At 40.3% G+C, this 14,816-nt stretch overlaps 1 protein-coding gene across 2 annotated transcripts in view; it reads right to left on the reverse strand.

Annotated features, from left to right (window-relative positions):
* Positions 1 to 454: 454 nt before the first annotated feature.
* Positions 455 to 14,816, reverse strand: part of PURG (purine rich element binding protein G) — a 55,985-nt gene continuing 41,623 nt past the window's right edge. The window contains exons 3-4 of one of the 2 annotated variants that reach the window (XM_075352465.1): positions 9,038 to 9,850; positions 455 to 8,723 (exon numbers count right to left, since the gene is read on the reverse strand). In XM_075352465.1, coding sequence (XP_075208580.1) covers positions 8,679 to 8,723; positions 9,038 to 9,832 — 840 coding nt within the window. In that variant the 5' untranslated portion in view covers positions 9,833 to 9,850 and the 3' untranslated portion in view covers positions 455 to 8,678. Of the gene's footprint in view, positions 9,851 to 14,816 lie in introns of both variants that reach the window. The other variant, XM_075352464.1, reaches the window with a different exon arrangement.

The following is a 14,816-nucleotide window of genomic DNA, read 5'->3' on the forward strand; positions in this document are numbered from 1 at the left end:
TTATCCCCTCTCGCTGTTAGAATTAGCATAAATATTATACAATTGAAGTAACTTCTCTTCCAGGACCTGTGGTGAGGTCATACTCATGTGACCAGAAGGGGTGGGGCCTCAGCCAATAGGAAAATGTTGCTTCATGATAGATCAGTTTTTTGGGCTGGGGCCCCGCCCCTTCTGGTCACATAAGCATGACCTTACCACAGGTCCTGTAAGAGAAAAGTTATATTGATTGAATACTTATGCTAAATCTAACAAGGGGAGGGGATAAGTCTAAATATTCACCCCAGATATTATCTGCTCCTCAGCTACTGTCACTCAAGCAGCTGCCGATTATAGAAACTTCACTTTCTTGGATTTAAAAACCTAAAACATCTGAGCTGACCACTACAGGTATTTTGTGAATCAGCCTGATAGTGCCAGTATAGCACTGGGTTTAGGTTATATACGAAAATCCTGGTGATTGGTTCTCTTTAAGTCCTATGGATTTGAAAAAGGGATGGTAATGTCTCCAAATACTCTTCTCTATATGGTTTATATAAGCCAATACATATACATATGCTCATTCAGTGTATGTAGATAGATAAATAGACCATTTTTTTATTTTATAAAACAAAAATACAAAACTAGAAGAAGCCATATGTACTTGAGAGTAGTTCTAAGAAGTTTCAGGATCTGGACTGAATAATAGTAAATATATTTTAATTTAATAAATTATGGGCTCTCAGTGATTATAGTTGTAAGACTGCAGAATTTGACAGATATCAAACAAATATTTGAAATGTGCGTGATAACTGCAATTTTGAAGCCATAGACAGACTGCTAGTATTATGTTTAATTTATAGCCATTGGAAAAATTTCACATGGTGGTTATGCAGGGATAAGCTGGCAAATGCCTCGTTTCTTCACTTTTGTAGCTTATAAAGTACAGCCATGTTCAACAATGAACTATTTTACATGTTTCAAGCCGTACTGTTTCTCATTTAGAACAGTTCATTTCTTCTGTAAATGGATATTCTCAGTGTACACAATTTTCCCTCAACACAATACTTTTTACCCGTGCTCCAGTACTTTAGCACTGTCGAGGCAGTGTGTGTGTGTGTTTAGTGATATTTTTACGTTATGGTGGATCTATGAATGGATCCCTCTCACATGTATTGCAATTTAATATTTAAAAGGATCTGTTCCTTATTTAAATGGATCCTATAGGATGTGGTTGGAGATGTGGACGTACAAAACAATCTCCATAAAACTGTTGAAACATAAAAGCAAAGTTACAGACAGCCAGAAAGCTTAATAGCCACCATGACAGGAATACAGTATCACATATTCATTTCCAAACTTGAAAGCTAAGCATAAAGATTTGTGGAAGTTGAGTTTAGTACAAAATTTGTCATGACGGGCTGATCTTTTTACATTTTTAATCTGGTTGTCCAGTTTAATCTCCCAATTTTACTACCATTGGCACATATCTAGAGAAAAGGACTTTAGATCTTTTGGTGTTTCATTTACTTCTCCCATGATGTAGTTTGCAGTTGCCTCACTGATCAGCTGTGTGACTGAGCATTAAGTTTGATGACACTTTATAGGGGGATTTCAGAGGTAAACAAATTTCTGCAGTTACTATGACTGCTGATTGTCAAATACTGACTTACTACAGCAAGCACACCGTCAGGAGTCCACTATTTGCAAAATTGCAGTCATATACGAACTACATACATTTTTAACTGTATATCTCAATAGCGCATTGAGAAAAGTGGATGAGAAGCTAGTCGACACACAAGTATAGATATCGTGGTCACTTGTATTTCCGGTCAAACTGGAAATAGAGATGACTTCTGACATTGTTTCTGCTGCATATCACGTCACGACTGTCCACTCAAGCTGGAAATAGAGCAACTCTTGACAGTGTGCCTGATGCACACTGCCGGGATTACAGCTATCTGCAGACGCAACATGACTGCAAAAAAAAAAAATGACAAGCATCAAAACCACCTTTAACTTAGTTTAAGACACATCTTTTACAACATCCCCTTACTTTAGAATGATTTAATATTTTACTTTAATGAACCTTACTTTTAATGACTATAACAATTCTAAAGTTCAAGGCTAAAAATGCCATTAAACTAATGTTGCAGGAGAGCTTGTAGCAGCATACACCTCTCTGCCTTTAATTTCTTCTCCTCCCATCTTTATAGACTTTTTAGAAACCGCAAATGTCATCTCATGACTTCGTGAGAGGCAATTTGTCTCTCATATTTGAAGAGAGAATTCTCCCAAAAGCAATTTTAAGATCTCTCCACATGTGTTCAATGGGATTTAGATTAGACTCATTGCTGGCTATTTCAGAACTCTCCAGTGATTTGTTTCCATCCAGTTTTGGGTGCTTCTTGAAGTATGTTTGAGGTCATTCTCCTGCTCTAAGACACATGACCTAAGACACAATCCTAGCTTTCTGACACTGGTCACTACATTGTGACCCCAAATCCTTTGGTAATCTTCAGATTTCATGATGCCTTACACAGTCATAGCACCCAGTCCCAGAGGTAGCAAAACCCCAAAACATCTTTGGATCTCCACCATATTTGCGTGTATGTACAGTGTTCTTTTCTTTCCGTTTTCGGTAAACAGAATGATGTGCTTTACCAAACAGCTTCATCTTGGTCTCATCTGTCCACAAGTCGCTTTCCCAGAAAGATTTTGACTTGTGACAGTGGGGTCCTCCTTGGTAGAGATGACTGAACCTATGGACGTTCGATTCAGCAGGTACAGCCAAACATTAAATTTCGGTTTGTGACCCTGACTTGATCCGAACCTCAATGGAAGTCTGTAATTGGGCAGTTTGTGACTCCACCCACATTCTGGCAGCCATAAGCAGAAGTTTCCGGGGGAGGGTGGGCAGACTTAATTTTATTTCTTGTGCACGCACATTACATCTGATTATGCTGATTTTACCCCCAGTGCGAGCCATTCAAACACAGCACGCCACTCACACATAGCGGAGCATCACTTATACCCAACCACAGCGCTGGTCGCTTGAGTGGTTTGCAGTTGTAACTCATTTGAACTTTCCACCAGACCTCAGGTTCGCTCATCTCTACTCCTGGAGAACAGTTTACATTAACTGAACATATTCATGGAAAAGCAGATCTGCTCTGTAATGCAAGACTGACAAATACACAGTTGGATACAATAAGCTATAAACTCTTACAATGAGTTGTCTTATGCTGAAAGCACATTGATTACCACATACATTTATAGATCATATATTGCACAGATCCTCTAAAATTAGTGCTATACCAGCACCAAATAAATACCTTCAGTAATTCACATATACCTCAAACTAGATCATGACTTTACATAGAAAGACATACTTCTCAAACATCTTATAAATTCTATATTATAAAATGCACAAACACTGTACATCTGGAGATATTAGAATAGAATAATCTAGTAATTTTATGTATATCTGAAAAAGAAGTGGAAGTTCTAGTGACTAAAAGTCACTAATGGTCTATCTACATAGCAAAATTACTTTACAAAGTGCTTAAGTAGAGGTAATGTCAGTCATTTCAACTACAGTTGGTGGCGCTTCAAAGTTTATGAGCCTTCCAAAATTATCTAGATTTCTGCATAGATTAGGTTTTCACACAAGTCATAAAAGTAGGTAAAGAGAATCAAGTCAAATAAAAAAAGGAGGAAAAAATATTAGACTAAATTTTTTCAAAGGGAATCTGTCCGTACGTGAACCAGCCCCATACTGAAAATAGACAAGGAGTCATCAATCAAGCTAAAAAAAACCCCTTAGTGATAGGTGGGAAAACAAGCTCAGGAGGCTGGGACTTGTTAAGTGCTCTGTCATGCACTGTAACACACTAATCTCTCAAAAATACAGCAACAGATAGATGTAAAAGGGCTCTATGGATTTATGTGCATTTTGAGGTGGTGGAACTTTGACGGCTTCCCTTTAAATGAGGAAAAAGATCCAATATCACAAGTTTAATTAGCAAAAGTGGGTCATCCTTGGTTTTAAATGTGTCGTGTAACTCTCTGCAGCAATAACTGCATCTAAATATTTTCAGTAAGTGTTGATTAGTCTACCACATCGGATTGAAGGAAATGTATCCCATTCTTCATAGCAAAACAGCCTTAACTCCATTGTGCTGGTTGGTTTTCTCCCATGAACTGGTTGCTGCAGGTACTTCCACAATATTGCCATAGGATTAAGGTCAGGACTTTGACTAGGCCATTCCAAGACTTTCCTAATGACTTGTGTAGTTTGTGGCTTGCTGCACGACCCACGTTGTCTTGAGATTCAGCTCTCTTAGAGATATTTGTTATTTTACTTTAGAATTTGCTGGTATTATTCAGACTTCTGAACGATTATATCAATGATGGCAAGCCATTCTGGTCCAGATGCAGCACAACAGGCCTAACCCATGATATCAAAACCAGTGAGGTTCACAGAAGACATGAGTTTTTTTTTTATCCACTATATATAGTATTTTTTTCTTTCTGCAAGCAATGTTTCTCATTTATACCAAAAAGCTCTATTTAGGGCTCATTTATTCACAAAACACTGTTGCAATAGCTTTCTGACTTGTGATGAACTTAAACTGCAGATGAGCAGTAATATTCATTATGGAAACCTGCCATGTAAACCACTGTTGTCCAGTTTTCTCCTGATAGTAGACATTAACATTAGCTACTGTGAGAGGCCGCTAGTTGTTATAGAGTTTACTTTTAGGTCCTTTGTAACCTCACAAACTACTATACATCATGCTCTTTGAGTGATCTTTCTTGTTCAACCACTCCTGGAGAAGGCAATAATGGTCTTGAATGTCTTCTATTTGTACATAATGTGCCCATCTGCATCGGACTGGTGGAGTCAAAACTTTTTAGAGATTGATTTTTTACAGTTTCCAGCCTGATGAGCATCAACAAATAGTTTTCTAAGGTCCTCAGTTTTCTTTGATGATACACTTCAACAAACGTATTGTAATGATTATACGCTACATCCCTCTTCTGAAGATAAAACAGGTCACCCACTCTAACCGGATTGTCGTGCCATTGATAGAAAACATGAGACTCTAATTTCAATGTCACGTTATCTGCTAATCTTAAAGTTTACATAAAGTCTATCACTCACAGATATGTGATATTGAATAATTTTTCTCCTGTGTGAAAATCCAAAAGGTAGTTCTAGCTCAAATGTCGGCAAAAATGTGGACAATTCTGAAAAATTCACATACTTTTAAGCACCACAAAGTTTCTTCTTGGTATAATAGGTTACTGGCTTCCTTAAATACATAACATAGTCCCCTTTAAATGGCATTTGGCATATGCTTTTACTGTCACTCTATGTAGTACTTTACATAGAAATACTATAGTTATATTGATGACCGATCCCAAGATCAGTGAGGGGTCTGAAAGCTAGCAACCTCACCAATATTTTGTTCTCCGTGGCCAGATGTTAGTCACAAAGCTGAAAAGCACAGGTCCATAAAATGTGTAGTAGTTGCTGCTCTACTCTGCTTTGTAACGGCTAACATCTGGGCTCCGCTGGAATTGGATAGTTGGTGGGTGGAAGTGCCCTAACCGATCTGATATTGATGACCTATCCTACAGGACTGTTTACATAAACTGTTCAGCAACACTAAACTATCATTGACTGTCACTTATTTGCTGATCTGCAGTCAGGATGATGAGCTGCCGAAAATGATCATCTTTTGTGCAGCACAAGAATTTAATTGGAGGAACAAGCATTTTACTCATTGGTCGATTATTGTGAACAAGCTCGGATTGGACCTTTAGGATGGCTCATCAATATAGTAGTGGAACAGCCTTACAAGGACATGGCCAGTAGCAGGGCTGTAATATGGCTGGAACAACCTGCAATTTTACTAAATCACTTGTGAGCCAAGCTTACTTTGGTACTCCAGCAAGGGTCTAGCTACTTGATAAATGAGGCCGGAATACAAATGTGTGAAACCAACATGTTTGATGTTGAGTTATGTGATTAGCTTTACCAGTTAACCAAAGACCTACCGTAAACACATGATTTGAACTAAAACTACTCCAAGAAAGATCAACATGTGATTAACATATAAGTAAACCCATTACTGAGATAGGAGATGGCACAGTTGTTCATACAATTCTATGATGGGAGGAGCTAGAGACAGAGCTCCGCCCTCTTCTATCCACATAGAATCTTGTCATTAACAACTGCTATCTCCTATCTCAGTAATGGTTACACTTTAACTTACAAAACTGCTCTATTTCTGAGAACCTCCACAAAATGTATATACAGATATGTTCCTCTACCATTCACTAATTACTTCTATTCACATTAGAGTCATGGCAAATTAATAAAACATACATGACGGAGTAGCTGTGATCCCTCAATTCCAATCTACCATTATTTTTTCAGTCACATTTTTAACATTTCAGAAATTAATGATGCTGATAATGTAACAGATAGGAACCTTTTTCTATATTACATACCATACAAAATTGGAACCACACTTCAGTATCTTGCATGGTTACAAAACTTTAGCATTGATGACTGTCTAATTTTCAGCTTCAAGATTTAAAAGTCATATATAGCCCTAAAATAGCAGGTTTTGTAAACTAGTTGATTTAGAATTTAAGGAGGACCTGTCAGCTCTTGTATTGCCTGTGGAATAGCATTTCTGGATTATCTTTTCCAATACCTGTATGTTATGGTATTCTTCCTTTAACCCTTCTAGAAGTTTCAGAACAAACCGACAGACGTTACTAGTGTCCTTTATAATAGGGTGTGTCCTGATACATTCTGATCCTGTCAGCACCGATTGAACAGTCAGATATTGTCCAAGGGCACACCCAGTTGTCAATTTGGAAATTTCTAGGTGTACTAACAGAGAACAGCACAATGCAAAGTTCTAAGTAAAATGCTCTAGAATTGGCATTTCATAGAAAATACAATTAACTGCTAAAGCAGATGGGTCATGAACGCAGACATGGTTTTCACTGAAACGCAAAATGCTCCAAAACGTTAATTAGGCCTTGCTCACAATACTAAAATAGCAATATTATACTGGTCTTTCATTAAAATGTATGCGTCCTGTTTTATGTAACATTATGTTCTACGAGGACGTAATGCTAAATGGAAGAAAAAAATATCTGTAATACAATTCCACCAAAATTGCACAAGGGTGAACGAAGTCTTACCAAAGTAAACAATACATTTTGAGCAAATGATACAAGCTATTTTGCAATAAAAGAAAAAAAATAAAGTAAAATATAAAAGAGAATGACAAAGTAATGGAGCACTTTGCTGCAGACAAACCAATGTTATTCTCTGCAGTAATCAATTACGGTTTCGGAAAAATGGCAAGTCATTGACAAATAGAGGCATTGTCATTACTGAAGGATATTTATGGACCAAAAAGTTTAATTTGTTACATTCTTCCCCGAATTAGAAGTGTGAACGTATTCTCCATTACTACAGGCACTGTGATTAGCAGCAACAGTGTAGTGATACTTACTGTATACCCCACTTATAATCATTACTAAAGATAACTCTATAGATATGCTTAACATGCATAACTATGGTATACATACAATTTATAATTAAACACTAATGGTTCATATATATATATTTATAGATATAGAATTTTTTTTTCTTTAAATAAAAAATAAAACTTTTTTAGTGCTTCTACACCCAACATACAAAGTCAGCAACCCCTTGTGCAAAACAATACATAAATAAGGGCAGATTTGGTATGGTTCAACTGTCCATTGTCATAAATGAGAACCCTACGCCACGCTTTAGGTGAATTGAAAAAGGTCTTTCCATTTTTTTGTTAAAGCACCCAATCGTTCTTTGCTAGGAGATGCTGCATAAACACAATCAAACCCTACTCAACTAAAAGAATATTTTAACATTCACTAATATTTTTTTTTTTCTTTGTGACCTGACACTCACACGCACACACCGGGAAAGGAAGGGGAATCAGTTACCTTGACTTACAATATAAACAATTTCTCATAGTACAACAGGCCTATACATAGGTGCACCATAATCTATATATTTCTATATAAAATAGCCATAAAGGGAGGAATATTGTTAAAAGGCATAATTCTACTCTTTTACATATGCAAACTGCTACTGTCAGGATATATTTTTTTACCCTCGTTACAGTGCAGCCGTTTCGTTGACACTTGAACAGTTTCTTTGAAATGTAGAAATTCCTTGGCTGTAAACAGTGTAAACAGTTATCACACACTGTCAGCTACCATTCGTCTTAGTTGCTGATGGATTCTGCATCCAACAGACATTCTCAACTCTGAACAGAGTTTTACAAATGTGTAAATGCATTTCATATACATTCACAGTAATAAATGCCCTGTATATAAGCTTGGCAGAGCTGAAAGCAAATCTGGAAATAAAACAATTAAAAAAAAAAAAAAGGTTGATTAGGTTATATATATATATCGTATTTGTAGAATATCTATACATCTATGCAAGTAGAAATATAGATATAATGTAGTTTGCCTTTATAGTGCAATTCAAGCCTTACCTAAGTATTTTAAAAGGTTGAACTTTGTGCTGATAAAAAAAAAACACACATACAGTCTTGAAATTATTAAAGCAGCTCTATCAGAGGCTGGTAAGCTCATAGTATTGTTTGTGTTGTAGGCTAAGATGTGGACACCAGACTGAGGACATTTTGTCCATTGATACTCTGCAAAAAAAAAAAAAAATAATTAAAAAAGGAATGAACAAAAAATGAAAAATAGGGAAATCTTCTAAAAGACTACAGAATTTGTCTCCAATAAAAAGACTTCAAATTTTCTAAGGTGTTCACTGGCATTTGCTCTACTCAGGACACTCTTGCTCTTCACTACTGTCCACACGTGCATCCATTCTCTTTTCTTTATGGCTATTGTAAATTTTTCTCATTTCCTCTTCATATTTGATAAAATTGTCCCCAAACCTGGTCCATACTTTATAAGGGACTGTGATAGTGTTGCGATAGGGTGGTCTAACTTCGCTTACCCTCAAGAATATGCCATAACGGTTGGAGCCAACGTCAAAGTAGAACCTCTTATTGTCCACACGGAATGACGTTCCTTCTGGAAGCTCAGGAGGTTCATCACCACCACCTCGTCGTTCTTCTATATCTCCTTCACCATAATCTTCAATAAGCTGAACTAATGCATCTCTGAATTCAATCATACCTTGCGCTGGCAGAACTATGGTTTGCTCTTGACCCAAACTCTGCCCGAAATAACCAATCATTCCAGGTCCTCTGGTCATGGTTTGTCTTATTCTTAGAAAGCGTCCCCGTTGGTTCTCTTTAAGATCTAAATAATATTTTCTATTGTCGCGTTCAATATACTCAGTTTTCAGAACGCTGTGTGTTGCAGGTTCTTCTGATCCAACAGAGCCTGAAGGAGAGGATGGATGAGGCCTCCTTCTAGGATCATGTTCTTTTTCACTACCATGTTCACTTCTTTGAGAATGACTGCTTCGTAGACCCAGATGAGCATAGTGTTCAATAAAATCTCCTAAACAATCTTTTAATTCAGCAGCCACAGACAAGGATAATGTTAACTTGCTTTTTCTAATATTATCCTGTCGACCTCTACCAATCCAAACTTCTGCAATCTTTAAAAAGCGACCGCGAGCACTCTGCTTGACGTCCAAGTAAAACCTTTTTTTTTGAATGTCAACTCGCTTAGATGCTAGCTCTTGTATCTCTAAATTTTGCGTGGAGGGGTAGCTGTACTGCTGCGGGTAAATGTTCCTACTTATACCTGCACTTTCCCTTTGGCCTCTTCCTCGATCCATATTTATTGTCTCAGTCAGCTAGAAAAAAAAAAAAGATTAAAAGAATCAGGAATTAAAATATTAGGTACAGTTGAAATTATAACACTACCCCACATTGACTCCATGTTTTTCCTTATGCAGACCACCAATGTCTTTCTTATTGCAATGTTAATGATGAATAAAGACAAATTTCAGTATGTAAAGTATTACATTTCTGTCAACTCTTGAACTACAATTATACCACATTGGAAAACATAAAACATGTATCACTAAGTCTATAGCAATTTTACCAGTTAATAGTACAGAACTAGAGTCTGAATTTTTTAAAGTGAAAATATTTTTAAAGGGTTATTAAATGTGACAAAACATCGTAGAGAGGAATCACTTAGCCAACATGTTAAAAGTGGTCTTCATGAACATAGGGTATATAAATTTCATGAGCTGGAGGAGTGCTGGGGTCTCTTTCTGATCCACAGAAGTGAACCACACCTTTTGAGATAGCTCCTTCATAAGGGGTTTCCAGGTTTGACACAAAAGTCTGCATTTATTCTGTGACTGCAGATTTGTGAATACTCAAATTGTCAATACCAAGCGCTGTCAGATTTCTCTGATGTCAGAAGGGAGACCGAGCGCGCATGAGAGCACAAGTATGCAATATATGCTGACAGCGCGTGCTTTGCACAATGTGAAGATTGACAAGTCTGCAGTCGCACAAAGTGACAGCAGACTCATGCCAAACCTGGACAACCCCTTTAAAATCAAATACTTCTCTTATTCTGAGCTTTAATTGCTTAAAAACTTAATCTTCCTAAAAGAAGAATGATCTTTGTTGATATGGCTGCAGGAGCGACATCACATCATGACCACTACAGCCAATCACGAAACTTAACTATGGTTTCTACATCTACCTTGGATTGCACATTGAACCCAGTGATGACCTGCAGTTGTCACCTGCTGTAGATGGAAAAAAAATCACTCCTGTGGACCTGGTACTGGGTGCAGATGTGAGTTTAAGCTGGAGCAATGTTAAGGAGATCAAAACTTGTTTGCCTCGGGATGGTACCTTGTAAACAAGGGCCAATTAGTGGGAAACGAGCATGGCTAGGATCTCTCATTCATGATAGAATGCCAGGGCCAAAAGTGCCCTTAACTTTTTTTCAGTACAGATCAGCAAATCACAGGCATCCCGCCTGACAGTCATGCGATATCGGCGCCCAAAACCATGAACGGCAAAAACATCTTATTGCAGCTACTCTAGGTAATTTCAATTATTCTTGAATTTATACCTGTGTCAGAGCTCGTACTACTGCATCTTACCCCTGAAGACGTCACACATTGCGTGGCGATATACGTGGGGTCTTTTCATCCTTTGTTTGTAAGTTTTTTTTAATATTATTTACCATTTATGCTTGGATGAATTGCTTCCTTGTCAAATTGCTCTACAGGCTGTCTGACTCTTTGATTACCACTATACCAGCGCTGTCTGCATTTGCACTCCTATAGCTCTACTTACAGTCTGTCCATTTTCTAAACATTTTCTATTTTTTACATGGTGCTTTTTTCATTTTGGTCTTCAGGGTTTGGATTTGGCAAAAGCCCTGTTGCTATTTAAGTGTGCAATTTATGTACTCAGAGTTAACATTGGGATTGCTAATACGCCATTTGTGTGTTCATGGTTTATAATGCAGGTTGATATATGTCCGTATTACCTCACATATACCTCTCTTTTTGGTGCTGGTAATATATATATCTTATTTTAGGGTTTGTGATTTTGGTAGCAATCTCTCCGCATTTCATCAACTATCTCAGGTGCTTTCATATTGACAGTTACTGGCCCCAATATAGGTCTAATTTTCCTTGCACATTGTTGTCCATTATTTGTAATTGATTGTACCTGCATTCATTTTGTATCATAGAGGATTGACTGGAGCCCCATTAGGAGTCAGTCTGTATTGTTCAACCAATCAGGCTTTTGAAATAGTTTTTAATGTTCTCTGTTTCACTTAGCTTCTAATATGGAATAAATCAATATTATTTTGGTGATCACCATTTTCTCTGTGCATTCTTATTTTCTCAGTTTTTGATTGTGTATCAAAACAGCAAAGTAAAAAAAGGAAACAGAATAACTTTTCTTTTTAAATTGCTTTAGTATTAGAAAAAGAAACCAAAAAACTTACCAAAAAGTACTACATATATTTATTATTATAGTGTCTGTAACGGCCCAAATGATCAAAGTAGCTGATCGTTTAGCTATCTTGGCGAGTGTCACTTTTTTTAACAATTAAAATTACAGTTCCTCACGTAACAGCAAGTCCTCATACACCCTCATAGACACGACAAAAAACAAAACGTTATAGCTGTTATATGCCATATATATTTTTTCTTATGTGGTATTGTAATGTGCATAACACCACAAACTATGTATAGTGAAACAGATTTTTTTTAGCTTCAAATTGTACAATATATTTATTTAGTTACACTTTTTTTTAAATTATTTTTCTTTTACAACGGAGCTGTGTAATGGCTTCTGCCAGTTTAACAAGCTGTAGTATTTATTAATACAGTTTTTAAATTTGTGAGAATTTTAATACATTTTTTATTACTACTATTATTGTTATATATAGATACTAGCTATAGTACCCGGGCGTTGCCCGGGACAGTAACCGTCTCTTTCTATCTCTCTCTTGGTCCGTCTCTTTTCAGGTCCGTCCCTTTTCCCACCCGCCCGTCTCTTTGCCCGGACGGACGTCTCTCCCTCTCTCTTTGCCCTGACTGACGTCTCTCCCTCTCTCTTTGCCCTGACTGACGTCTCTCCCTCTCTCTTTGCCCTGACTGACGTCTCTCCCTCTCTCTTTGCCCTGACTGACGTCTCTCCCTCTCTCTTTGCCCTGACTGACGTCTCTCCCTCTCTCTTTGCCCTGACTGACGTCTCTCCCTCTCTCTTTGCCCTGACTGACGTCTCTCCCTCTCTCTTTGCCCTGACTGACGTCTCTCCCTCTCTCTTTGCCCTGACTGACGTCTCTCCCTCTCTCTTTGCCCTGACTGACGTCTCTCCCTCTCTCTTTGCCCTGACTGACGTCTCTCCCTCTCGCTTTGCCCTGACTGACGTCTCTCCCTCTCGCTTTGCCCTGACTGACGTCTCTCCCTCTCGCTTTGCCCTGACTGACGTCTCTCCCTCTCGCTTTGCCCTGACTGACGTCTCTCCCTCTCGCTTTGCCCTGACTGACGTCTCTCCCTCTCGCTTTGCCCTGACTGACGTCTCTCCCTCTCGCTTTGCCCTGACTGACGTCTCTCCCTCTCGCTTTGCCCTGACTGACGTCTCTCCCTCTCGCTTTGCCCTGACTGACGTCTCTCCCTCTCGCTTTGCCCTGACTGACGTCTCTCCCTCTCGCTTTGCCCTGACTGACGTCTCTCCCTCTCGCTTTGCCCTGACTGACGTCTCTCCCTCTCGCTTTGCCCTGACTGACGTCTCTCCCTCTCGCTTTGCCCTGACTGACGTCTCTCCCTCTCGCTTTGCCCTGACTGACGTCTCTCCCTCTCGCTTTGCCCTGACTGACGTCTCTCCCTCTCGCTTTGCCCTGACTGACGTCTCTCCCTCTCGCTTTGCCCTGACTGACGTCTCTCCCTCTCGCTTTGCCCTGACTGACGTCTCTCCCTCTCGCTTTGCCCTGACTGACGTCTCTCCCTCTCGCTTTGCCCTGACTGACGTCTCTCCCTCTCGCTTTGCCCTGACTGACGTCTCGCCGTCTCGCTTTGCCCTGACTGACGTCTCGCCGTCTCGCTTTGCCCTGACTGACGTCTCGCCGTCTCGCTTTGCCCGGACGGACGGCCGTCTCGCTTTGCCCGGACGGACGGCCGTCTCGCTTTGCCCGGACGGACGGCCGTCTCGCTTTGCCCGGACGGACGGCCGTCTCGCTTTGCCCGGACGGACGGCCGTCTCGCTTTGCCCGGACGGACGGCCGTCTCGCTTTGCCCGGACGGACGGCCGTCTCGCTTTGCCCGGACGGACGGCCGTCTCGCTTTGCCCGGACGGACGGCCGTCTCGCTTTGCCCGGACGGACGGCCGTCTCGCTTTGCCCGGACGGACGGCCGTCTCTCTTTGCCCGGACGGACGGCCGTCTCTCTTTGCCCGGACGGACGGCCGTCTCTCTTTGCCCGGACGGACGGCCGTCTCTCTTTGCCCGGACGGACGGCCGTCTCTCTTTGCCCGGACGGACGGCCGTCTCTCTTTGCCCGGACGGACGGCCGTCTCTCTTTGCCCGGACGGACGGCCGTCTCTCTTTGCCCGGACGGACGGCCGTCTCTCTTTGCCCGGACGGACGGCCGTCTCTCTTTGCCCGGACGGACGGCCGTCTCTCTTTGCCCGGACGGACGGCCGTCTCTCTTTGCCCGGACGGACGGCCGTCTCTCTTTGCCCGGACGGACGGCCGTCTCTCTTTGCCCGGACGGACGGCCGTCTCTCTTTGCCCGGACGGACGGCCGTCTCTCTTTGCCCGGACGGCCGTCTCTCTTTGCCCGGACGGCCGCCTCTCTTTGCCCGGACGGCCGTCTCTCTTTGCCCGGACGGCCGTCTCTCTTTGCCCGGACGTCTCAGGCTCTCTCATAAGCTTTTTATACTAACAGTTTATTTTGTTCCTATAGCAACCACTGACAGTTGCTATTAATAACTATAGCTCCCACCTCCATTCAGTTTAATGGCGGCAGGATTTTTGGCGAGTAATTGTAAAGCGCAGCGTTAAATTTTGCCACCCAAAAATAGTCTATGACGTTCCCTGGGTCACATGGAGTGTCTGTGCAAAATTTCGTGATTGTAAATGCGACAGTGCGGATTCCTTTAGTGGACATACACACATACACACAGCTTTATATATTAGATAGACTTAGTTTTTTCTGGTAGTATTGTCATGTGTATAACACCACAAACTAAATATAGTGGATCGGATTTCCCCTTTCAAACTGTAGATATAGAAAGGAATATATTATATATACCGTATTTTTCAGACCA

Source organism: Anomaloglossus baeobatrachus, chromosome 1 (assembly GCF_048569485.1).
Source record: "Anomaloglossus baeobatrachus isolate aAnoBae1 chromosome 1, aAnoBae1.hap1, whole genome shotgun sequence".
Taxonomy (NCBI): Eukaryota; Metazoa; Chordata; class Amphibia; order Anura; family Aromobatidae; genus Anomaloglossus; species Anomaloglossus baeobatrachus.